Raw genomic sequence first — 25,633 nt, 5'->3', positions numbered from 1 at the left:
TATCTGATAGCTTGGTATTAGAAGTCTTTTGAATATCAGAAGTTTTCGAATGCTGGGATTTTTGCATATTTAAATGGCACATCTTGGGCTGTGACCCTAACGATGGCATTCACTTGTGTTATATGCGTACTTACACACAGAGCCTGCAGGTGATGTGGCATTATTCTCAGTGAGCCTAGTCTTGACAGAGACATGCCTGTGAGCTCAGGTGGGCAGTTCCACATGTTGATGCTCAAAAAATTCTGACTTGGTTCTTGGATTTCAGACTAGTGGATTGGGGATGCTCCAGCTGAATTTTCCACTCCCAACGCTATGTCAGAGATAACCTGAGGTCAAGTTTCAGGATATTTATCCTAGGCCTTTCCCTCATGTTAATATACTACACTGGGAAAACTCTGTGACATCTCATCTTTGTTTTTCCCCTAGCACAAAATCTTTACTTTAAATGCTTTCATATTATATCTCACTATTTGTTTATATGTATTGAGTAACATGGTTTAAAGCGAGGGGACATTTGCTGGATAGTATTGCAATTCTCATTTTATGCCATACTAATCATGGGTTGTGGGGCAGGTTACTAAGTCACTCTCTGACTCAGATTTCTCATCACAGAGTGAGGGCAATCTCTATAACACACAGAGCTCTATGAGACTTTAATAACATAATTTATATGAATTTGATTTCAAACTCTAGGCAAACGGGAAACACCTGAATCTTGATTTAGCTCATCTGGCCCTTGCACAGTGGCTCTGTGTGGCTGTGACTTTTTATACCAATGGTGCTCTGGCATCCTGGTGTTAGGTCTGCTCAATAGCTTGGCACAGCTCTGTGTGCTCAGGGAGCTGGTCTGCTGCTCTCATCAGACACTTGCAGCCTCGCCTGACAGCCCTGGGCTATGATGCTTTATCTTCATGATTTCCAGGGCAATTCAACGTGATGGGACCAAGCTCACCAGTCATCGCCAAGGTTGGAGCAGAGGCCGTGTTCTCCTGCCACCTCAACCCCTCCACGGATGCCCAGGACATGGAGATCAGGTGGTTCCACGCCAAGAATTCAGAACTGGTGCATTACTATAGGAATTCCCAGGATATCCTGGAAAAGCAGCAGCCAGAGTACCGCGGGAGGACGGAGTTCCTCAAGGAGCAGATCAGTCAAGGGCAGGTGGCCCTGAGGATCCACCCCATCAGCACTTCAGATGGAGGGGATTACAGTTGTTCATTTGCAAGCTCCACACACCACAGTGCAGCACAGTTCAGTGTGGAGGTCACAGGTGAGCCTCTGTCCTGAAAGCTGTCAGGTGATTGGAGGTACATTTTTGTTCAGTCAGTACCCTACAGTGTGCAAGGACAGATGGCAGTGTCCCAAGGACACTGGGGAGGACTTCCAGAATGTTGGGGTTGAGATTGGTCTAGAGTGTCTTCCCACGGATTCGTGTTTTGATAAAAAGGACACTGACATCCCTTTTCCTTTCCAACACACTGATGAAGGGCAGGTGCAAGCAGGGCATCTAAGCGTGGCCTGAGCAGAGCCCCCAGAAACATGTTTCCATCTAGAGATGTTGTAATTATTTCAGAAACACAGGAGGAGCTCGAGGGAGGTGGAGGGAACGCAATCAGCCGAGCTGCAGGCCTAGGGTTCTGGACCTCATTCCATCCAGACAGAATGTGCCCTGGTTGACTGGAATCTGACTCTTGAGGGAGATGTAGAACGGTGTGGGCAGCTAGGGAGAGATGGCCAGTGAGGAGGCCAGGGGCAGTGCCAGAATAAAGGGACGTGTCTCGGGAAGGTCTTCTGGTGAAGTCAACTTTCTGGTTGACAAAATTGCTTGTGGACACAAGTTGGGGACCCATCAGAAAGACATTTCCGTACTAGTACTCCTAAGCAGGGGATCCAATAGAAAAGCAGAATAGATGCATGGACACAGGGGACACCACTCAACAATAGTGAGGAGAGCGTGGACAGGGGAGGAAAAAAGAAAAGGAGGACATTCTAGACACATAAAAAAAAAAAAAAAAACAGCCCAACCTCCCCCACTGGATTCCCAACTCTGGGACCCCTTCCCTTTGGAGAAGTCTCTCTCTGTATCTTTATTACTTTTGCAATAAACCTGCTGCTTGCTTGCTATCCCTGTGTCCTGGTCTTCAACTCTTTGCTGAACAGAGACAACAATCTCAGCACCCTTAGATGGGCACAGACTTGCACACTCATCCTAGGATATCCTTATCTGCTCATATCTCTGCCTAAGGTGAAACACTTACATCCCACATCTGTGCACACAGTCACCCCAGAAACTCCTGTGGGTCTGGGGTGGAAGAGTAAGGAAGGTTTCTAGTGAAAACATAAGCTAAGCCTGATTCAGCCTCCATCAACACCAGCACAGAGCCTTGTGCTGGTCTCCGGGAGGAGCTTCTCTCTCCCATTCCTTGAATGAACTCTGGGAGAAACCAGCCTGGTCCATCTCAAGGAGCATAGCGTTCATAACCTTGCAGAGCAGGGAAGCTTTCTTCTAGGCCCCTGTGACCTGTGTATGGATATCTCACCTGCCATTCAATGACAATCCTGAAAGTCAAGATGATTGGGAGAAGAGTCTGCCCATCACAGAGATTGTGCTTGGCCTAGTTACATTAGAACAAGTTTACACAATAAATGGCAGCATTTACCTGTTTCTTCCTGGACTGTAGGTAAATACTGATAAGCAGCTTGCTGGCAAGTTTTAAACAACAGTTGGTGCCAAAGCTTCTGCCAACCAGACCCTTTATAAATCTACCAGTTGAATCTCAGCAGAGTCTCAGAGGGGACAGTGAGCCCTGTCTGTGGCTAGAGAAAGCCTCCTTCTTGCAGCAGGCTCAAGGGTGGTCTTAGAGTTCTTACTGCAAGAGCCAGCCATGTGCAGTGGAGTGCCACCTGCAGAGGCCATAGGGAGGTCCTCCGGGAGCCGCAAGAGCCAGGCCCCTGGGCTTGTGCAGTGGCTCGGCCTCACTTTCTGGGCAGAGAGGTTTGTCTGTGACAATGATTTCTAGAGGAAACCAGGCAGGAGACATCTACTTCTAAAGATATTTCACATGCTTCCTAAAGCTTTGGTGAAACCTAATTAGTGGCTGTCAACTTGAAAGCCAGGTGGTAGTACTGTTTCTCCAAAGAAAAAAAAAAGTCCTTCCTTTCTCTGAACTGGTGGTTTTGCCTGATCCCAGATGCTTCTGCTCTTGGCCCAGAGGAATTCCACCAGCAAACAGAAAACAGCTTCCCATCACTGTCCCACTAAACCCCAGATTCCCTGCAAGCACACAGCTCCCTCCTTGAAGTCAGTGGCTGGGCTGATGGGCCTCCTACTTGCAAATGAATGTGTTCTGAGCTTCAGCAGTGGATCCCTAACATATTTTAGTCTCATGAATCCATGGCAGGAAATATTTTCATACTAACTATTGACTTCTCTAAAGCAGATAGGAAAGCACAGATATTTTCCAAACAAAGTAGTAAAGGATTTTAATTTTTTAAGGATGCAAACAAAACAATTAAGCAAATTCAAGTCTGTGTCAGACTTCCTGGTGAGCACTGTGTGCCTGTGAGTCCATCACCATTCTGTGGAGATGCTGTGTCCTCCCAAGCCCAGGATGACTGGCTGACTCTCTTGTCAGTTGTAAGCGCTGTGTAAATATCCCAGATTTGACATCCTAGCTAGTAGTATGTCTACAGATGGCAACTCTGATAGCACTTCAGTGAGGTGGATTCTGAGCTCAGGAGTGAGATGTTCTTCTACCTTTGCAGGCAATTGCTGATGCTTCTGGTCTGCTACAATATAAGTCTGGATGCAAATATTGCAATAACAAATAACCACAGGTGTTTATTGAAGAACCAATAAGGTTTTCCAAAGGAAAGGTTTCTCTGGTCCCTACATCCAGGAGCTCAGGGTTCCGTAATTTCCAGGCAGGCTGCTTTTTGCATGTGTCCTGGAATGTGGTGGGAAGTCACTGCTGGCTTTGCAGTTCACACTCCTGGTGAACCAGTCACCCTGAGCACTGTGCTGAGCCAACCTCCTCATCTCCTGCCGGCCAGCACTGGCCATGGGGCTTCCTGGACCCTGGGATGTTTTCCCTGAGTACCTACTGCCCATGCCCAGTGCAAGGCAGTGCCTGGGCTCTGCACAGAGGAGGTCACATATGTGCTCCTGTGGACAGAGGTCAGCCCCAGACAGAGCCCTGATCCTCCCCACCATGGCCTCAGGCTGTCCCGTGATTTTATAGGCTGGGTGGGTTCTAGCATGCCTTTCTTCATCTGTCCCCTCCCTCCTACAGGAGTGAGGCCTGGCCAGGTCAGGAAGGGTTCCCTGAAGAATCAATCTGTGCCATGAACCCCAGAGTCTTACCTCTGCAAGGCTCCTTAATCTTCCCAGGGAGGAGAAGCAGCACACCTGCCAGCAAGGATGTCCTTCTCTTGCTCTTCTCATCTCCCAAAATCAACCTTTGCCTTTCCTTGATTTCTCTTCTTCTTTCTCAGATCCCATGTAGAGATCTTTCACAGCCCGATGGCCTGTCTGCTCTGTTCAGACTGTTGTAGTTGAGATATAATTATCCAATGCCATACAGAAATGCTAGTCACTGTGCTTTATCCCAAGCCACTTCCCCACAGAGGCCTGCAGAGAAAGAGAACAGGGCGAAAGGAGTGGAAGACATGTCAGGTTTCCACATCAATCACCCTGAGGCTCTTTTTTCAACAACAAATGTAGCCTTGACCTTGGGGCTGTAGATGTCTTATAGCCTTGTCTGTGCCTAGCCCTAGAAGATAGAGAGCACCTGGGGATAAGGCTTGCTCCCTGCTATTAAGGTCATCATCTACAGGAGGCTCAACCAATTCCAGTGAGACTTCCATCAGTATCTGGAGACTACTCCTAAGCACAAGGAGGTGGGATGTGTGCTCCACAGCTGGGGAGGCACTTCCACAGATAAAAACTTCATTACCCCAAAACTGCGCTGCCCAGGTAAGGCAGCTACCTCCTGCATGTGGCCACTCAAGTGCAGCTTACCCCTACTAAATAACACAGGAATGCCAGTCCCACAGGCTAGTGTGTCTCACACAGAGCCCTGGCCTATTGCACCAGACAACAGCCCCAGGACTTCCCCCATGAGAAGATTTTCTGTAGGAGGCATGAGCAGGAGGAGGGTGAATAAGTGTCTTAGAGCAGAAACCTCTAATCCAAATGAACTCTTCAGTTCTCACCCACACTGGATGAATGGAGGGTTTCACCCCCACTGTTGTGAGCAAGAGAAGAAAGGATAAGTTGTGAACTCCAAGGAAATGAGGAAGGATTTTCCAGATGGTGTTTGACCACTTGGTTACATACTAGTATAATAATTTGATTTCTTTCTCACAACCATAAAAAAGAAGTTATTGGAGGGGGGCAGAATTGTTCTACATTAATTTTCACAAGCAGGAGAGTTCAGACTCCTGCAGGTCAACCAGTAAGCCCAGGTCCATTGGCCGGGGGAAGCAGAGCCATTGACCTCCTAAACAGCATTCTCTCTCTTTCTCTCTCTCTCTCTCTCTCTCTCTCTCTCTCTCTCTCTCTCTCTCCCTCTCCCTCTCTCATTCCCAGCCTCAGGCCTGGCTCCTCGTATTCATGTTGAACCTGGTCCCAGTGGGAGCATTAAGCTGACTTGCATGTCCCCAGGGTGGTACCCGGAGCCAGAGGTGCAGTGGAGTGGCCCTGGAGGACTCCATCTGGAACCTGCCTCGGAGACCAGGACAGTAGCAGGAGACGGCCTGTTCCATGTGGAGTCCTCTCTCTCAGTCGGGGAAAGTTCCAGAGGACACGTGTCTTGTTCCATCAGGAACCCTGTCCTTAATGAGGAGAAGGACACCCACATGTCCATGGCAGGTCAGTTCTCCCCAAGGTGCCAATCCACAGGTTCCAGTGCTGATCAGGAAGCTGTGATGAGTGGAGATCCTTGACACAGACCCCTATGAGTGTCCAGTGGGTGCCTTTGTCACTCCTGAGTAGGGACCTCCTCAGATATACCCACTTCCCCTGTGCATGCCTGCTGAGGTCAACAAGGTCATTATTTCACTGGGTAACAGGGTTGAGAGGGGTCTGTCAAAGTCCCTTGGAACCTTCCCAAATCCTCCTGCTCAGACTTATCCACTCATAACAATTGAGCTTATTTTCCTGCTTGTCAAACTTACCTAAACTGCTGGCCACAGCCACCTCTGTGACCTTGGCAGATGCAGACTCACCCCCCCACACCGCTCACAGGTTACAAATATTAAAAGGGCTAATAAGTGTGTGCTCATGAGGTTGTAGTTCATCTTGAGACAGAGAGGACCAAGCACCCAAGTTTGCCCTCCACATAACTAGAGTGACTGTCCAGAGGACACAGTCTGGCCCCAGCGCTGCCCTGCACCGCCCTCTCCCTCTCCCAGTCAGGGAGCACAGTACAGCCTATGCTCCAGGGTGGCCTCAGGGCCTTCTCTCCTAAGCTCGTCCCCACCTTTCATTTTTTTTCTCCCTTTTCCTGGTACCTCATATTAGTCCTTGGACATACCTGGCCTTTGGTGCTCATGGGCACTGGGGTCCACATTCTATTTTTCCTCAACTGGCATTACCTACTGTTTCTTTAGCCCTAACCCAGGAGCTGTTTTTTCAGAAATCACCCCACCTGTTTGCACCATGTGTCTGTCTGCTTCCCCCACATTACCCTGATTGCATGTTTGCATTCTCTCAGGCTGGGTGTGAGCCCCTGAGGACAAGCTCTCTCAGGCCTTGAACTCCCCACTGCCTAGCAGACACCTGCTCCCAAGAACAGATTGCCTGGTGGGTGTGTAAGTGAACATCTGCAGGACGTTATCAGGACCACCAGATCTGGTGCCAGCCGCTTTCCCTTGTGTGGGTCACTTGTGTTGTAGATCATTAGAAAGAGAGAACTGGAATGAAGTTGGGAATTTGAGAAGATAAAAACACTTGTTAGAGGATAGAGTTCTTTTTTTTTTTTTTCTTTACCTAATTGTCATCCTTGGGAATACAAAGCTCCAGGAGGGAAAATTATCTGACTTCTCCTTAGATTTCAACAATGAAAAAAGTAGTAGAGAAAACTTGGGAGACACTGGTGAGTCGGGGCTGAGCTTAGCAAACCTCAGCAACCCTCAGGACCTCACATGGAAGGCCCTGAAATCCACATGGAGGACGTGAAGGAGAAGGGCCTTCTTCATGTGAGTGCAGGAGGTCTGCTGAGCTGAGCAGTAACTCACAACCTGACGAACAGCTGCGCTCTGTGGTCATTTCCTAGCCATCTGGCTGAAGGACTGAATGAAACAGCCTGGAGAGAGGGCTGCTCAGGGCCTCTTCTGCAGATGGTGTTGGCCTCAGAGCCACTGTTACTGACCTCAGTCCCCCTCCAGCCCAGCTGGAACTCTGTTTCTGGGACCTGGCCAGGAGCTGTGCCTGGATTAGGCGCTGACACCTCACAGTTCCTGCACTAATCTGAGAAGAGCTCCAGAGGATCTCAGTCTTCAGCCTGTCCTTAGACCCACATCCACGTGATGAGGAGGACAACTGGAGGAACAGGCCCATGATGAAGGCAGTTGGGGCCTCAGGAGGGCAGGGCAGGCAGGTGAAGGAGGGGCTCTGTGGCATCTGCAGACTGTTCCTTATTATAGGAGCACTTACTATAGGAGCATTGCGTGTCACCCGCATCATGTAGGCTTTGGTGAAATCTGGAGCTGTTCACACGGTGTCTGCTGTGTTACTTTCCTCTCTTCAGCCTGTCCACACAGCTGCCTGGTTTGACAGGGCAGCTCAGGGCCTTCCCAGGCTGCCTGGTGACGTCTCCATGAGGAAACAAGAAGGACTCGTCCCCATCAGCCAGGCCACCTGCAGTCAGCCTAGATCTCAGTGCCATGGTCCTGTTTTGCAGGTGACCTGTTCCCCAGGGTTAGCCCTTGGACAGTGGTGCTGGGGGTGCTCTTCAGCCTCTTGACTCTCTGCTTGGTGGTCACCGGTATTGTCCTCCTGAGAACCAGAAAAGCCAAAGGTAAGTTTGAACAAGGGGGCTGACATCATTTGTGTAGCAATTAGACTTACATGTAGATCATAAGTCTACTTAGGGTTTTTATCTTTTACTGCTGACTAGGAAAACATGAAGAGTAGGGATGCTCCATTGACACACTCTTAGGTGCTGTGTCTGAACTTCAATTCGCCTTTGTACTCACTTTACCCACTTCTTGACTCATTTCTTTCTTGATAATTTCTAGAAAACATTCTTTCCATGCCGGATAGAGGTGAGCTGCTTATTAAGGAGGGTTCTGGTTGCTCTCCAGGATCCTATAGCCACCCGTCCTGTCCTCAAGGCACATCACAGAGAGCTCTGTGTATGGACAAGAGGGGACCATCCACCTTCCACTGAGCACCATCCACCAACCACCATCCACCATCCACCACCTGCAACCTGCCACCTGCCATCAACCATCTGCTATATCATCAGTTATCTACTATGTCATCTGTCATGTGTCATCTGTCCTTCATTTTTCTCCTTTTTATGGTACTACAGATTGACACCAGGGCCATAGGCCCTGTAGGCCAGCTCTACCTCTGAACCACACAAGAGCACCCATCTTCCTTCTTCACTATTTGTCCCAGCGGCTTTCCCACTGATCTTGGCATGGCCCCCAATTCACAAATATCAGATGTATGATAGAATGACTTTTATTAGCCTTTTTTCTTCCTTTCTCTACATTTGGGGTGTGTGTGCATTTCCAGGTTATACTTGTCAAAATAGTCATGAGTTTGGTTTTCTCTGGTGACATTTAATTCACAAAATCTCTCTTGTCTTGTAATTAAACTCCTCTCTGACTTGATCTCATAATGACCTGAACCTCATGCCTTGGGTTGGCCTTCTCTGAGACAAAGATAGCTCCAGGTAAGAGCTGTGGCCAGGGCTGCCAAGTGCACCTGCCCATGGACACCCAGTCAGGCTCCACCTGACTGCAGGAGAAAGGACAGGAGGAGGGGTCTTAGGGGAGTCTTGAAGTATTCAGTCCTCCCATGGGGACATAAGTGGAGATGGACCATAGGGGAATACCCAGGGGCCCACTAAATGCCCTGCAAGGACCAGATTGATCTTAGGCCTCTAAGCACACATATGATCCTCCTATAGGGCTCATACTCTCCTTCCTGTCTGAAACCTCCCTGTGCTCTGTCTTAAGCTTTCTGACCAAGAGGAACCAGGGAATCGTGAGAGCTAGAGGAGCAACAGACCAGGTGGAGGGGAGGGAGCATGGGCAGGACCACTGCCCCCACATTCCATAGAGAGTGGGGTCTGGGTGGGAAGCTTGTTTAAAGGGCTAATTGGAGAGCTATTGAGTCTGCTTCTTCTCAACCCCTGGCTTTCAGGTGGCTCTTAAACCATCACAAAGGCCAGCATGGCTGTCATACAATCACATGGAGACCAATCTTGTATAAAAGGCCTGTTTATATGGGTTGGGCACAGTCCTGGAACATACTAGATAGTTTCTACTTTGGAACTTGTGGAATGGCTTCTGAGGACACGTGCTGAAACCTGTGGCATGGAATTCCTGCATGGAGAAGCTGTCTGAGGTGTTGGGGGACGCACCATGGACAGTGTAACTGACTGTGGTTCTTTGGCCACGTGGAGCCCATCTGGGGGCAAATGAGTCTGGGGATTGGATTACATGAGTTGCACTGAGGCCACCTTCTGTGGCTGATGACACCTGGGCAGGATGCACTTGGGGACGTTTTAAGGTGTGGATCAGAAATCCACAGGAGTATTTTTTAAAGCTGTGGACACAGGAAGTGCAATTTTATTGACATACAGGCCCCTTGCTTGGCTGTCAAGAGGAGCCCTGCTCTTTTGCCCAAGGGAGGATGAAGCAGTCCCTACCCAGTCCTCTGTCCAGTGATATCTGTCCCTTAAGGAAGTCCTCACTTTGAATTATTCCACTTATAACGTGGAATTTGTGTGTGTGTGTGTCAGTTATAAATTCTCCCCCAATATACTCTGGTGAGACTGATAATCTTGAAGCTAGTTTCATGCAAATCTCTGAAAATCCAGAGAATGATGTGCAGAATTTATAGATATTAATACCTATTTTCTTATCTTTGGGACTTCAGCCAAAACTTGAAAAGAGAAGGGATCCTATTCACTCTCCCATCCTATTTCCAAGTAAACACAGTTGGAAATCTAAAGGTGGTTTCCAGTTCGTGACATGCTTGTTTATTCAGAAACCTGGAGTCCTCTCTGTGCCTCTCCTGAGCTGGGCTGACAAGCCTGGGCCCAGGTGCTGCTTTGTTCTTGGGGCTGAGTGGTGAGATGGGCCTCATCTACTAGGGAGAGGAGGGTGCTCTCCATCAGGCTTGTGTTGAGGTTGCTGTTTCTTTCCACAGAAGCAGTGGACAGAGTGAATGATGTGATTACTGAGGTTTGACAGGCAGTGTTGGACCTTTAAAACCAATATTGCCTAGTTCATGCTCTTTTATTATTATAGGAACACCAGAGTCCACATAGAATTGAATGTGCCTCTCTGACCCCAGGCACGAAGCAGCCAACACACATTTCTCTACAAGTATTTGCCCCGGGGAAGTTGTTCACATATGTGCAGCCGGAGGAGATGGGCTGGTTTCTGGAAGCTGCAGAGCTTGTGTGTGTCTATTAGGTGAAAGTTGGTTGTTCCATGTACTTAGCACAGACCACCTGTTCTGTGTGGTCATTAACAAGTAACGAAGGAGGTGCCATTAGAGCTCATAGGTGTAAAGCTGGGCCTTGTCACCTGGCTGTGGAGCCGCTGAGGAGCTAACACTGAGCTGAGCTCAGAGGTAAGGACAGGGCTAGGGACAGCAAGGAAGCAGCAGGACTTGTGAGGAAAGGAAGTCTCTGAACCCTGGAGTGGCTGAGCCCCTGGTTCTAGCAGAGGAGATGAACAGTAGACAGGGGACAGACTCAGAAGGCTCCAAGGCAGACTCCAGGGCACATGGCATTTTATCACCTTGCTAAGGATTTAGATGGCGACAGAACAGGGAAGGTTCATTCAGAAAAGGGCTGTTGTGACTGGGGTGACTTTGGGACATGGCATTCATTCCCTGGGAACAGGATAAGTGACTAGGGTGCAATTTTCTGGAAGAAGTCAGGAAGGATCCATGGAAGTTCGGTCCTATTGTCACCAGAGTAATTAGAGCTAAAAGTCATGCTTGATCATTCACTTGTCAGTGTTCGGTCTTCAATACGATGACTTCTGTTCACTCCTGGTTCATTATGAAGATTAAGTAGTGTGTAACCCTCTTAAGGACTAGAGGTAGAGCCAAAGGGAGGAATCCTGTGTAACTGAGTGCTTCGTCTTGCTGTGGATGGCTAGATTCGTTGTTCATTCTGATGTGCCACAGGAAGGAGGGGAGCAAGTGACGTTCAAAGCACATTCTCTGTAGCAGAACTTTCTGGATTTAGGTTATATCTCTACCACTTAGTAGCTTCATCCATTTCTCAAAACATTTACAACCTTTTGGACATATTTTTGCCTTTGTAATAAGGCCACAATAATGCTAATACGGGGGGGTTACAGTTAGTTTTGAAAAGATCATGCATGTCCGGGCCAGGCACAGAGCTTATAATTTGGTAGAAATTTGCAGTTATTGGGTCTGGGAATAGGAGATGGTTTTATATCTACATCTGGGACCCTGTGAGTCTAAAATGAACTTTGTGCAACTGCTTAGTTTTGTCCTTTATGTGCAAGGAACAAATTGACTCATTTAAATCATCACATAGAAAACAAGGTGTCACTGGTCAGAAACTTCTCTCACGTGACTGTTCCAGCTGCATAACCCAACTGATGGTGGTGATAACACTGAGCCTGTGGCATTGCTGTGTCACAGGACCCTAGGCATCTTCTGTACACATGGAATAGAGAAGGGATTTTTGATATTGGTTACAATTCTATTTTCACTAACTCAACTCTTTTTTTATTTTTTTTATTTTGGCTAGTTTTCTTTTCAGCTAATGTCTCAAAGAAAAGTGATATCTTTTTTAGTTTTGGCATATTATATTAGTCAGTTTCTGTTAGGAGGATGAATCGATAGCTAACCCCATGAACATAATAATTTGTCCAAGAAATGTCAGTGGGCTAACTTTATAACCCACAGTAAGGTGTCCTCCTAATTCCAGAGCACACTAGCCCCAGTGTCAGAGACATCAGCATGTGGGCAACAGGTTCCAGTTACCTGTCCCAGGCTTCCTTCATCAGAGCCAACAATGTAATGTGATTTTGTTTTTTCAAGTTGGCCACTGTATCCTCAAATAAAGCTCCCATTGATGGCAGATATCAGGAGAACCTATCCCCTGGTTTTCAGAAGAAAGAGCTAATTACATGCACTGCTTCTGCAGTGACCCTAGGGCTGCTCTACCTCCCACAGTGCCACCAGGACACAATGCCCCACCATGCAGGCTGTGTCACACTCTTCAGAGAGGTAGAGCTGATCCACTGCAGGCCCTGCTGGGCCCTCTAAAGCTTGCCCACCTTGTGCAGCTGCATCGTGAGATGGTTCTGGGGTGGCTGCCAACTTCACAGAGTGAGCAATCCCCTCCACCAGAATCCTGCTTCTCCTACAACTTTTCCAAAGTGGGCTTCTCCATGCTCAAAAAATCTGTGAACACATTTGTGGTACATTAAGAAAAAAATGTAAAAAACCCCCATCATTTCAAATGTTGTGTGCACAGCCTTACTTGCCTCAGACACCTGGCACAGTTCTGATCTTGGCCTAGCACTGGGAGATGGCGCTCTCTTAGCTGCCCCTGCCTTTTCTCACTTTGAAGTCACACTCAGATACAGATTGTCTGTAGAGAAGGATCTTCCTCCACAAAGAAGCTGTCCATCAGCTGTGAGCTGCCTTCAGTAGGCCTGCTGGACAAAACCTCATCCAGGCTGGATGCAGCATAATCCGGGAACTGATCTCCATCTCAAAATGATGCCTCTACTTCTTCACATTCTCTGTAATGCTGCTCAACCGGTTTTCCTAGAATTGAACTAATTCTCATGTGCAGTGAAGGAGAAGGTAAATGCATTAAAAAAATCAAATCTGGAAGAAGAGACAATTTATCAATAATCAATCTAAGAGAGTCACATGGAAACATCCCTGACAAGAAGTTTTTTTTTTTTCCAGCAATATCAACATCATTTTACACCTCATATAAAGCATCTCATGTGCAAATATTGTACTGTACAGTTTACCACGTAGGTAGGCCATTTGGAAATAGTCCTCAAGCCTGTATATTTGATGTTCAAACAGAAATAACAAATGTTAAACAAATGAGCTGTGGAAGAACCAGCAGAGGACATGGCAGAAGGTGGATTGCAGGGTACTTCGTAGGCCACATTTGGAGTTTAAATATTTATTCCATAAGTAGTGAAAATTACCAAAGGATTTGGAGTGAGAGTGGTTTAACAAAATGCTGACTAAATTGAGCTTTATTTCATTTAATTGGTGCATTATAATTATACATATAAGTGAGAATCACTGCAATATATTTGTAAATGCATGTAACATTACAAATATATTGCAGTGATTCTCACTTATATGTATAATTGTAATGCACCAATTGTATTCTCTAGTATATAATTGTAATGCACCAATTGTATTCTCTAGTATTTCCACTTTCCCTCCCTTCTTTCTCCCCCTAGTCCACAGTTTCTGCTCTACTGATCTCCCTTCTTTTGTCATGTGATTCTTTTTACTTCTCTCCCTAGTTTCTGCATATGAGAGAAAATATTTGACTTTTGACTTTCTAAATCTGTCTTGTTTCACTCTCCGAGATGTTGTGCAGTTCCATTTATTTTCCTACAAATGACATAACTTCATTCTTCTTTATGGCTGAATAAAACTCCATGCATATATATACCACAATTTCTTTATCCATTCTTCTTTTGGCAAATACCTAGACCCATTCAGTAGCTTGGCTATGGTATATATTTGGGCTTAAAAAGATTGCATTACAGAATTCTTTGGTGTGTTCAAGAGAGATCACTGGGAGAACAATAAAGGTCCTCCTCCGTGGCTGACAATGACTCAAGAAGGCAGTGAAGATGGTGGGAGGGAGGGGAACAAGGTTCTGAGGCCCACGATGAAACTAGAATCAAAAGGCCATGGTGAGGTATGCAATGTGGATAGTGCTTTGGGAGCTTATGGAGAAGGAGGTTCAAAGAATTTGTCCCTGTTTCTGGCTTGAGCACCTGGATTCATTGATTTCATTCACTTGGGTCTGCCTGAGGTTTTAATTCAAGTAGTGTCTGTTTTATATACTTAAGTGCACCAACATTTCAGACATAAATATTTATTATTATTATCTCCTCTTGTTAAGTTTTCTTTTTACCAATATGAAGTGAAGTTTTTGATTCTTCTGATTTACTTTGGCTTGAAGTCTGCCTTGTTTAATATGAGATGGCTACTACTACTACTTGCTTTTGTTTTCCATTTGTATTTGTATCAATTTCCATTATTTCCCTTTCAGATGATGATTGTCACTGCCTATAAGGTGACTCTCTTGCAAACAACATACAGTTAGGTCTTTTTAAAAGTCCAGCCTACCAGCCTACATCATTTAATTGGTGATTTGAGACCATTTATATTCAATATTATTATAGAGAGATGTTTATTAATTACGCTATTTGGATTTATTGTCACGGCCTCATTTGATCCTGTTTCTCAGTTACTTCACTACTCTTTGAATGAGATTTATCCATTTGTATGCTCTGAGATTTGTTTTTGATTTTTTCTGTGTGTAATATTTTGTGTGTAAGTATTTTCTATAGTGCTGGCTTGAGTAATGATTTCTTTTAGTTTCTGCTTATCTTTGAAGAATTTAATTTCTTCTTTGATTCTGAAAGATAGCTTTGCTTGATAGAGCAATCTTGGTTGACAATTAATTTCTTGCATGACTTGGCAAATATCACTCTAAGCCCTCCTAAAATTTAGAGTATGTGCTGAGAAATTGGAAATAATTCTGATTAGCTTGCCTGTAAGATTATCTGATGTTTTTCTCTTGAGACTTTTAAATTTGCATTCTTGTTTTGTGTGTTAATTAAACATTTTAATTATAATGTGTCATGAAGTGGTTCTTCATTGTCTCTTTGGGAATTTGAATGCCTCCCTCTTGCATCTGGAAGAAATCTCATTCTCAGATTTAAAAGTTTTTTTTCTGTTATTGCTGAGTATGGTGGCTTACCTGTAAGCCCAGCAGCTTGGAGGCTGTGACAGGAGGATCACAAGTTCAAAGCCAACCTATGCAATTTAGCAAGGGCCTGACCAATTCAATGAGAAATTGTCTCTAAATAAAATATTTAAAAGAATGGATGAGAATGTGGCTCAGTGGTAATATGCTCCTGTATTCACCCCCAGTTAAAAGAAAAAAAAAATTGTTATTTTTTTAAGAGATTATCTGTGTCCTTAGCCTGAATCTTGCCACCCTCCTCATTTCCGGTGATTTCTGAAATCTGGTCTTTTAATGTTGTCAAAGTATTTTTGTATATTAAGGTTAGTGTTCCTTCTTTTCTTTTTTTTTTTTTTTTAACACTCATGAATGTTCAAGGCCGATCACTTTGTCTTCCAAAATGATGTTCTGGTGCTCTGATATTCTGTCTTCAGTATGATCTACTCTATTAGCAAGAATTTTAATTGAACATTTTATTTGACTTATTATATCTTTTATTTCTAAGATATCTTTTTCAGTATCTCTGCCACATTATTGAATTTTTTATACATATTCTGTACTGAGTTTCTTAATTCATTCAGTTGTTTTTCTCTGTTATCTTGGAATTCACTGATAATTTATATAACCATTCTTTTGATTTCTTTCTCTGGTATTTAATCCACTTCAATATTTTTGGAGTCAGTTGCTGGTGAATTATAAATTTTAGGAGGTGCCATGTTATCGTTTTTCATATTTCTTGTGCTTCTTTGATTCATTTATGCATCTGTTGGCATGGATTTATCTTTCACTATTATCTATGGGCCCTTGAGTTCAGTTTTCTTTTCCCAATTGTTTTAGTGTGACCTAGATTGATATCCTCATAGGTGTAGTGTCCATAGCCCTTGTGTTAATTCTCTCTATTTTCACTTTATAAGTGAATATTCATGAGCGGGACCTGAGGTTCTTTTTAACCATTCCTCTGGGACCTTCTCATTTGTTTAGGGTTATTGTTACTTCTATTCTTTGTTTTCGAGGGCCAATGAAGTTTCATTGTGGTTAATATGTAGGAACCAAGTTGCACTGTCCCTTGGCCAAGTTTATCTCAGGAGCAGATAAACTTGGAGGAGACTCTCCTTCTCTCTGACTTGAATCCCACTTGGCACTCTCTTCTCTGTGCCTATTTCACTCACATTCTTCTAGGTACACCCTTAGCCACATAGTAGGTGCTTTCTGGGACAGAATGGCAACATTTTTTATACTCTCCTGCAGCAAACTTCAGTGTGACCTTCTCCAGATGGCTCTCACTAAGCTCTCCACTTGCCAGATGAGCACTATTTAGACACCAGTTCACTGTGCAGCCTCTGGATCTGCTAATTTTAGGGTCCTTTTTTTCCTGCCAAAATTGTTCAATGTCTTACTCTCTCTGTAACATTTTTCCCCTCTACAGTGAACCAGCACCACTGCCAATGCCACTGCCACAAACGGCTTGACTGTAGGTTATGGCAGGGACATTGGCAGTGGTGCCAGTTCACTGTTCAATGTACCCAAACTTCTGAATCTCTAATAGACTCTGATTGCCACTTATTGAATTTTAGCGAATTCCCTCTTTCACTAAGCTCACTGAGAAGCAGTACCTGCTGCTTGAATACAACATGACAGAGCAATAACAAATGCAGCTGTCCTCTAATCTTCCATCTTGAATCTCATTTGCTTTTAACTTTTTTTGCATTGCTTTTGGTCTTTATCATTCATCAACTGAATTTTTACATTTTAACTTGCCTGACTCCCAAGGTTATTTTTTCCACATTAGTTTTCTTTCTATTTCCTCATTTTTATCATGAGAAATATAGATGTATTTTCTTTTATTGTATCAAAATAAGGGGAGAAGTCAGTAAATAACCAGAAAGAACTACTTTATTCTACTTTATAATTTACAAAAATAAATACTATTTAGCAATTCAATGATGTTATAGAAGAGGCTTATTTTCATAATAAGTATTGAAAATTGCTTTTAAGATGGGTAGAGCAGATTATGACAATACACTATAGTTTAATCCTTTTTTTGTCATTGTGGGACAATAATATCCTAATAGTTATTTAGAAAATTAAGGTATTAAAACTCTAACTGAAATCTAATAGGCATATCTGTCTCTTCATGTGATTTGTTTAATAAAATGAACACAATGCTATTTTAAAAAATATCATTTGTAATTAAAAAAACATAAAATCCTCTATCAAAATCCTCAGATCTCATTTTGTTCTCTGCAGTCCTCTGCTCATAGCATATGAGCTATAATTGACAGATGCCTTTCAATGGCCCTTTGTGGGAGAGTTCCTACCTTGCTGTACAGGTTGATATCCCTAGTATGGAAGGCAGACGCTGGACTAAAGTGGGTCCTCAAAAGTGTTTGCTGGCTGGGCATACTATAATAGTAGTGGCTCAGGAAGCTGAGGCAGGAAAATTGCAAGTTCAAAGTCAGCCTCAGAAACGTAGCTAGAACCTAAACAACTTAGCCATATCCTGTCTCAAAATAAATAATAAAAATGTCTGGGGATGTGGCTCAGTAGTTAAGTGCCCCTGGTACCAAAAAAAAAAAAAAAAAAAAAATGCTTGCTGACTGGGACAGGAAAGAGTGGCTGTGGCCTCAGGAATGTTATGAAGACAAACTGAACCAACATAGTGGTCACTGATGAGCAGTAGACAGTGATGGACATAAGAAACAAGTTGTACAAGAGTCAGAATATTCAGAATCTAAAGACCAGGGTGGAGTCCAGAGTGGGAACATAAGACGTGCACATCAAACTCCAGAAATCTGACTCACATGTTCACTGGAATCCTACAAAGATATAGTCAAAGACTAGGATGAAATTTATTGGAATTTCAGATTACCACTTAACCTTTATTTATTTATTATTAATTAATTTATTTATTTTTCTCTTTTTTAGAGAAAATCATTGAAGAAATTGGTAAGTTTTATCTTTTGTTTTTTTCCATGCAAATTTGGAAATCCAGCCTCCATGTCCAAAGTGCAGTTACTATCTATGTGATTGGTTGCAGAACAAAGAAAATTTCTGGGAATAGAAGGTAAGTAATGTTACAGTTCATACCACTGATACACCACAAACCATGACCTTCAACAGTCTGTGCTCAATCACCCAGCTAACAGTGAATGTGTCTACCTTGTTGCAGGTCTGAAGGAAGCTCGAAGATTTGCAAGTAGGTACACAGAGAAGGAGATGTGGTTAAGAATGACCTCATGCCTGTCCTCCAAACTCTGTGGGATAATATTATGGAGGAAAAGTCTTCCCAAATGATCTACAGGATACAAGTGGGCAAAGAAAATCCTTTGAAGTTGGATGCAGGGACCTAAGTTGGCTATGGGATAGGTAGTCTAGTAAGACTGCCATAAATGCATGCATGAGCTCCAGATGGCACAATCACTGTGGTCTCTCCTAACCCCAACATGTAGCCTCTAGTCTATAAGGAGCAGGTCCCCTCCATCCTCTTGACACCACCACAGGACTCTCTAGAGTGATGAGGAAGTGTGGGGTTGGTCTCTTCTCTCTCCTCTCCTTTCACTTCAAGTCCTCCATGTCCATCAGCTCATTCTTACCAATAGGAACACACACTCTTATTTCTCCCTAGTTTTCTTAACAATAAATAGCAAAGTCCATTAATACAGTCTTTCCATTGGGCTGTTATCTTGCTTCTTCTCCCTTTCCAGAAAAACCTCATTAGAAAATTATGAATTTCATTCTTAATTTGGACCCCAATGGTGTCCCTTAGTATGAACTGCATTTGTGCCATTGTCATGGTCCTTTTGAGATAGCTAGTGATGGAGGAGGACAGAGACTGGCCTCAGAGACCCCACCAGGGAGCCGGGAGTGTTCTACTCTTTCCATCTTACAGAACAAGGACACTGGGCATGAACAAAGCACCGTAGGCTTGGCTTTAGTTACCTGGTCCAGAGGATTCAGACCCAGATTCAGCTATAATGTGACACCTGAGTGTTACCCCACGGTCACCCAAAGTACCCCCCAGGTCTGGTGCTTTTTATGTCTTTCCTGCAAATTTGGAAAGAAAGTCAATTGATTTCTGAGATCTTCAGGTATTAGACTAGCAAGCTTGTTTTAGGTTTTAGTCAGTTCCCATAAAGTTGAAATGTCAAGGGACAGGGAAGGGCTAGCCTTGAGCTGTCTCCAAGAAAGGCTAAGATCTTGGGGGAAAGTGACTTACCTTCCTCTTCTGGTAACTAACATTATAAAACACTCAAGTTAATTAATTTGGAGATACTCTGGGTGAAATTCGTCTTCTGGCTATTGAAGTTTTTTTTTCCCCTTTGGTAGAGGAGACATTTAGAAGAAACCAGTGGCATGGAAATAGACACAACTTATTGAGCCCTTGCTGTGTATGAAACACTGTGCAATTGTTCATAAATACATTCCATCTCACAACCAAAGCTGAAGGGGTGCATCAGGATCCCCATTTTGGATAAGGAGAAATGAAGCTCTGTGAATGTTGGTGGCGCGCAGGTGTCCTGGTCACGGCTGTAGGACTCCACCCACCCCAGGACCGCCTTTGAAGAAAGCAGCCTTATACCCAGCAGAAGCGTAGAGTGCACTTTACATTTCTGACCTTGGCTGGATTTATGTAAAGTTTCTTATTTTGGCTTCTTGAGCTGAGCATGGAGGAAAGGAAGCCCACAGGAAGAGAACCGGAGTCTCAGGCCCCATCAGTTCTTCCTCCTGGGCCTCAGTTACTTCACCCAAAAGCAATGCACAGAGACTGTGCCGGAGACTGCCTGTGTCCAGGGGTCCTCCCACAGGAGAGGGGTCTGGTTTTCCTTTCTTCTCTGGTAACATTTCAAGAACATTCAGTCACTGGGGCAGTGGTAGGTGCCTTGTAGCACATTTTTTCCAAGGCCAAGGCCACTTTCTTTCCCAGTGCTGATGGACATTGAGCTCAGGGCATGCTGGTGAGGGCCATGCCCTGAGCTATCTATTATGTTGATGGACATGGTACCTGTGTTTGGCTTGGGGTTAATGATCACCTTTCCCCTGGGGCCTTATGTCTCCTTACAAGGCAAGCTGTGGGTTATGTCAGGCCCCTATTAAATATCAAGAGCCCTCCATCTGCCTCTGTCTTTCCTCTGAAAGACCGCCAGACAGCCAAGGTCATGGCCACATATGCCCTGCAGCTCCCCGAGCAGGAGGGGGGAGGGCAGGTGGGAAGCTGCCTGTCTCCACTAAGCTGGACACAAAGAGCTGTTATTCTAGATCCCTCTCTGCACACTGCGGGGCTCTAGCCGGGAGACCCAGCATGTGCACTTCCTAGGCCACACTTGTCCATTTCATTTTTATCCACGCACTTCTTCCTGCAGTCACAGATCAGACATGAGGACTCCCTCTGGGTTCAGGAAACTCAGATGAACCAGGCTTTCGCCTCCCCAGCAGAACAGGGAGACCAGGGAGCATTGGCTTAACTGGGCCCTGAACTCCATCCTGAGGTGTGGCACTTTAATGATTGAGCCAAAGTCCAATTGAGCCAAATGGAGAGAGAAGCATGTCTCTGATGGGGCAGGACAGGGAAGAGCTAGGGCAGATGACGAGGCTTCCCTTCTGGCCCTGACCCTGGATGAGTCCCATTGCCTCTCTCGGCCCCCATGAATACGAAAACTGCTGCTCTGAACCACTGGCTGCAGGAGAGCAGGGCTGGGCCCACGGGGAGTGCGGAAACCTGCGCATTCTCGGCCTCAGCAACTGGAGATCACATCAGCGCCCTGAGCCTGCGGACTCCACCTGTGAACTCTGGGTGGAAGGCAGCTCCTGCTGGCCTCACGGCGCAGAGCAGACTTGAAAGGGAAGGTGGGTGCCACAGGTCCTGCTGCACACAGGGCTTCCACGGCACCAGCACGGGGACTGTTTAAGAGAGGCCCACATGTCAGGGGACAGTGAGCTAAGAGAAGGCAGCCCAGCGTAATGCACAGGAGCTACTATTCACAGGGCAGCCCCAGCTCCTCCTGAGCATCCCTTTTCCCCTGAGGAGCCACGCTGTCCCTCAAGAGGCAAAGCCAGTCTCTCTTTTTCTCTAGCTACTGTGATGCTTATCCTCCTGCTCCTGATGAATCCACCCCTGAGCACGTTCCACGTGTCCTCAGAGCCGTTCACTGCCCTGGGTCGCAACCTGCCTCAGCCCTGAGTGCCCGCTCCAAATCAGAAAAAAGAGGAGAGAGAGAGACAGAGACAGAGAGAGAGGAGGAGAGAGAGAGAGAGAGAGAGAGAAAGGGGGAGAAGGGAAGAGGGGGAGAGAGAGAGAAAGACAGAGACAGAGACAGAGACACAGAGACAGAGACAGAGACAGAGAGAGAGGGAGAAGAGAAGAGAGACAGAAAGAGAGAGGGAGAGAGAGGGAGAGAGGGAGAGAGAGAGAGAAGGAGGAGAAACTAGAAGACGACAAATAAGCAAGGCACAACTTGCTTTTTGTCATTTGAAAGTTCTCATTTCAAGGCTGCTCCCCTGGCTCAGGGAGTTCTTGTGTCATTATCTTCTGCTAAAAGGATTCAAATGACATTATTTGCATGGAAACTCGCATAGCAATGATGCCGTTTATGCCACGAAGTCGCATTACAATGAAGAGGATGATGACTGTGTCACATGGACGTGACATTCTTTATGCCATTAAATTGAAACTCAACGCTGGCAGTTTTTAACTGCTCACGTCCTTTGAAAATACATCATTTCTGATTTGAAGTGAATATTTTAGGGGCCAACTCCAGGAGCATCAAATGACAGTACCCTGCCATGTCTCTCCAGGTCAGCCATGTTTCCTCAACCGGAGTGGACTAAAGGAACGCTCTTTGAGTCCCAAGGTAAGACAGTGTGATAGACTCTAATTTCCCACCAAACGTAACTGTGGTTTGATGGAAATATATGCAGAAAATCTAGGGTAGGCTATTGGCCATAGGAGGGGCTCAGGGACCCATAGTGGTGTGACCAGCTCTAGCGTTTGGTCCGGTTTCAGGGTCTCTCCCTAGGTTAAGCAAAACCCAGGTGGCTTCCAGGCAAAGAGCAGTGGGGTGTGTGCAGTGGGATGGAGGAGGAGAGGACGTGGAAGAAAAAACTACATATCCCAGGTGGAAGCCGAGAAGGCACGCCCACCCAGACAGCCAGACCCCAAACCACGGTGGTGATGAGAGACTCCAAGGCACAAGAAGTAGGAAAAGCCAGGGCAGCACCCATCCTGAGGAGGCAGGACCTGAGTGCCCGGGCCAAGTGCTTGGCGGACCTGGTGTGGTCCGGCCGGGATGAGTCCTTCTGAAACCCGAGGTCAGCAGGGAAAAGAGCGCTGCTTCTTAATTCATGTATCAGAACTTAACAATCAGGGAGTTAGGAACGAGCTGTCAACCAAAATCAGTAACAAGGAGGATGTTAACGTCATGAAGGAGGTGAGTGAGTGCAGTCTTGATCTGACCTCTCCTCCACACTCACCTCTGCTGTCCAGCCTCCTCCCCACTTTGACCTCACGGACTCCATAACTTAAACGCCCTGGTGCCTCTGGCATGGCTGGGCGTGGTGGTCATCCCTCTCAGCCTCATCTGCTTGTGATCAGTCTTGTTAACCCAGGCTGACCAGGGCAGCTCTGAGGTCCACCATGCATCTTCAGCCTATGGGACAAGTGTGGCCACCAAATTCCTCCCCTATGTGTAAGGACTTGAAGAAGGTACGTGGGCTCTGTGTGCCATGCGACTCTGTGACAGCAGGTGTACTCAGCATGCTGGCCAAGAGAGGGCCTGCTCTTTCAGGAGCCTCTGGGCAGCTTTCTCTTGGTTCCCAGGGGTTCTAACTCACCAGCACCCACCTCCAGGACCTCCACTGTGTGTCTGGCACTGAGATGGTGCATGTCTGTTCCCATTTCATAGAGGAGCAGAGGAAGGCATCCAAAGGGACTGAGCAATGTGCCACGGTCACCAGGGAAAAGGAAGTCCTCTAGGACTTGGGGACATGGCCAGAGTCGTGCTCTAACCACCACACTCACAGCCTTTCTTGGCAGGCGATTAGTAAGTGGTTCTTATTTGCATGGAATGTGAATTATCCTGCATTTTGGAGAAGGGTAATGAAGAAGCCATGAAGACCATTGTCTCTATGATTGATGTATGTTCATTCCATGTATGTATTATATGTCAAAATACATTCTGCTGGCATGTACGACTAAAAATAAATAAATAAATAAATAAAAACAAATAATTAAATAAATAAAAATAAAATGTGTTCATACAAAAAAAAAAAAAAAGACCATTGTCCCTTTGGGCAAGACATATTCTCCTGGTTTCAAATGAGTCTGAGAAATTCTCATTTTCTTGAGCACTAACTTTCACACTTTTAAAATTTTTTAAAATTTGTTTTAATTAGTTATACATGACAGTAGAATGCATTTATGCACTTTGATAGATCATGTATAGATGGGATATAATTTCATTTTTCTGAGTGTACATGTTGCAGAATCACATTGGTCATGTAGTCACAAATATACATACAGTAATAATGTCTGTTTCATTCTACTATCTTTCCTGTCTCCACATCCCCTCTCCTTCCCTCCCATCACTCCCCTCTACCCAGTCTAAGGTAACTCTATTCTTCCCTAGCATCCCACACCTTATTGTGAATTAACATCCACATAGTAGAGAAAACATTTGGCCTTTGATTTTGTGGGATTGGCTTATTTCACTTAGCATGATATTCTCCAACTCCAACCATTTACTGGCAAATGCCATCATTTCACTCTTCTTTAAAACTCAGTAAGATTTCATTGAGTATACACACCACCTTTTCTTTATCCATTCATCTATCGAGGGACACTTAGGTTGGTTCCATAGTCTAGCTATTGTGAGTTGAGCTGCTATAAACTCTGATGTGGCCGTGTCACTATAGAATGCTGATTTTAAGTCCTTTGAGTTTAAACCAAGGAGTGGGATAGCTAGGTCAAATAGAGTTCCATTCCCAGTTTTCTGAGGAATCTCCATACTGCTTTCCTTAGTGGTTGCACCAATTTGCAGTCCCACCAGCAATGTATGAGGGTGCCTTTTCCCCCACATCCTCACCAACACTTATTGTTGCCTGTATTCTTGATGATTGGCATTCTGACAGGAGTGAGATGAAATCTTAGAGTAGTTTTGATTTGCATTTCTCTAATTACTAGAGATGTTGAACACTTTTTCATATATTTGTTGATGGATTATATTTCTTCTTCTGTGAAGTGTCTGTTCAGTTCCTTGGCCCATTTATTGATTGAGTTATTTGTTTTTTGGGGGTGTTAAGTTTTTGAGTTCTTTTTATATCCTAGAGATTAATGCTTTATCGGAGGTGCATGTGGTAAAGATTTTCTCCCAATATATTAGATCTCTCCTCATGTTATTAATTGTTTCCTTTGCTGAGAAGAAGCTTTTTAATTTGAATCCATCCCATTTATTGATTCTTGATTTTACTTCTTGTGCTTTAGGAGTCTTGTTAAGGAAGTCAGATCCTAGGTCTGATCTCCCTAACCTTTTGCAAAAACCACATTCATTGACACGATGTCATATGGGGGTGCAGACAATGAATATTATAATTAAAAATTTTCTCAAGGGGGAAGTCTTATTGCCAAGTGTAAGTCCCATGGCAATCGAGGGACAAAACATAAAAGCCGGGGTTGGTGAGGGTTCTCAGCTTTTTAAAATTATTATTTATATCACTGAAATATCATTGAAACATCCTTCAAAGAAAGCTAAGCCACCACCCCTTCTGCTTTGATAGGGCTTTTCAATCAGGAGACTTTGATGCCTCACAGTGACTGCAGGGAGCATTGAAAATATTTTGTGGATGGTGTGCACTGCTATGACCCCAGTCGAAAGACCACATTAAAAGGAACTTAGAGGATTTGGTTTGAGTGCCCTGGGCTGCGGGCACTGAGGACATGTGGGACACGAGAAGGAGAGGACTGAGCACCAGTGAGTGAGGGGCCAGCCACTCTGCCTCAGTAGAATGCAGCTCCCCCAGGACCCAGAGGACACCTGGGACAGGCTGGACATCACCTTTGATACTGTAGTGACTGACCTCTTTCAGGTATGTCTCGTCTTAGCTCACCTTTTCCCACATTCCCTGTGGACTGCAGGTTTAGGGGATGCTTCCCCTTCACAAGTACCCTCTGTCACTTATGCTTGGGACACATTCCACACATCAAGCCCTCTCTTGGAGATTCATGATGCTCATAGAGGATCAAGGGATTTCATCCGGGAATAATACTAATAATAAAAAGCAACCTCTGTAAGATTTTAGCTGTTTTTATTTGTGCAGGACCTTTCATGGTATTTAGGCTTTAATTTGGGATGAGCTGCCCACCCGTGAAGGAAACCCCTGCAAGGGGTCAGGAGAAGTCTGGAGTGACATATTGAGTTAGCCCTTGGACCTGTCCACCCAAGGAG

At 45.1% G+C, this 25,633-nt stretch overlaps 1 protein-coding gene across 3 annotated transcripts in view; it reads left to right on the top strand.

Moving 5' to 3' along the window:
• The window catches only part of LOC114082093 (butyrophilin subfamily 1 member A1-like), a 265,857-nt gene that overhangs the window by 7,577 nt on the left and 232,647 nt on the right, over nt 1-25,633 (top strand). For 2 of the 3 annotated variants that reach the window (XM_071611965.1, XM_071611964.1), the window contains exon 3: nt 923-1,270. In XM_071611965.1, coding sequence (XP_071468066.1) covers nt 923-1,270 — 348 coding nt within the window. Of the gene's footprint in view, nt 1-922; nt 1,271-5,590; nt 5,873-7,904; nt 8,022-18,122; nt 18,144-18,234; nt 18,262-18,366; nt 18,394-21,989; nt 22,046-23,095; nt 23,406-25,633 lie in introns of those variants that run through there. The other variant, XM_071611966.1, reaches the window with a different exon arrangement.

This window comes from Marmota flaviventris, chromosome 5, assembly GCF_047511675.1.
Source record: "Marmota flaviventris isolate mMarFla1 chromosome 5, mMarFla1.hap1, whole genome shotgun sequence".
In the NCBI taxonomy this organism is placed as follows: domain Eukaryota; kingdom Metazoa; phylum Chordata; class Mammalia; order Rodentia; family Sciuridae; genus Marmota; species Marmota flaviventris.
Note: the sequence above shows the minus strand (reverse complement) of the source record. Positions and strands in the feature narration are given on the sequence as shown.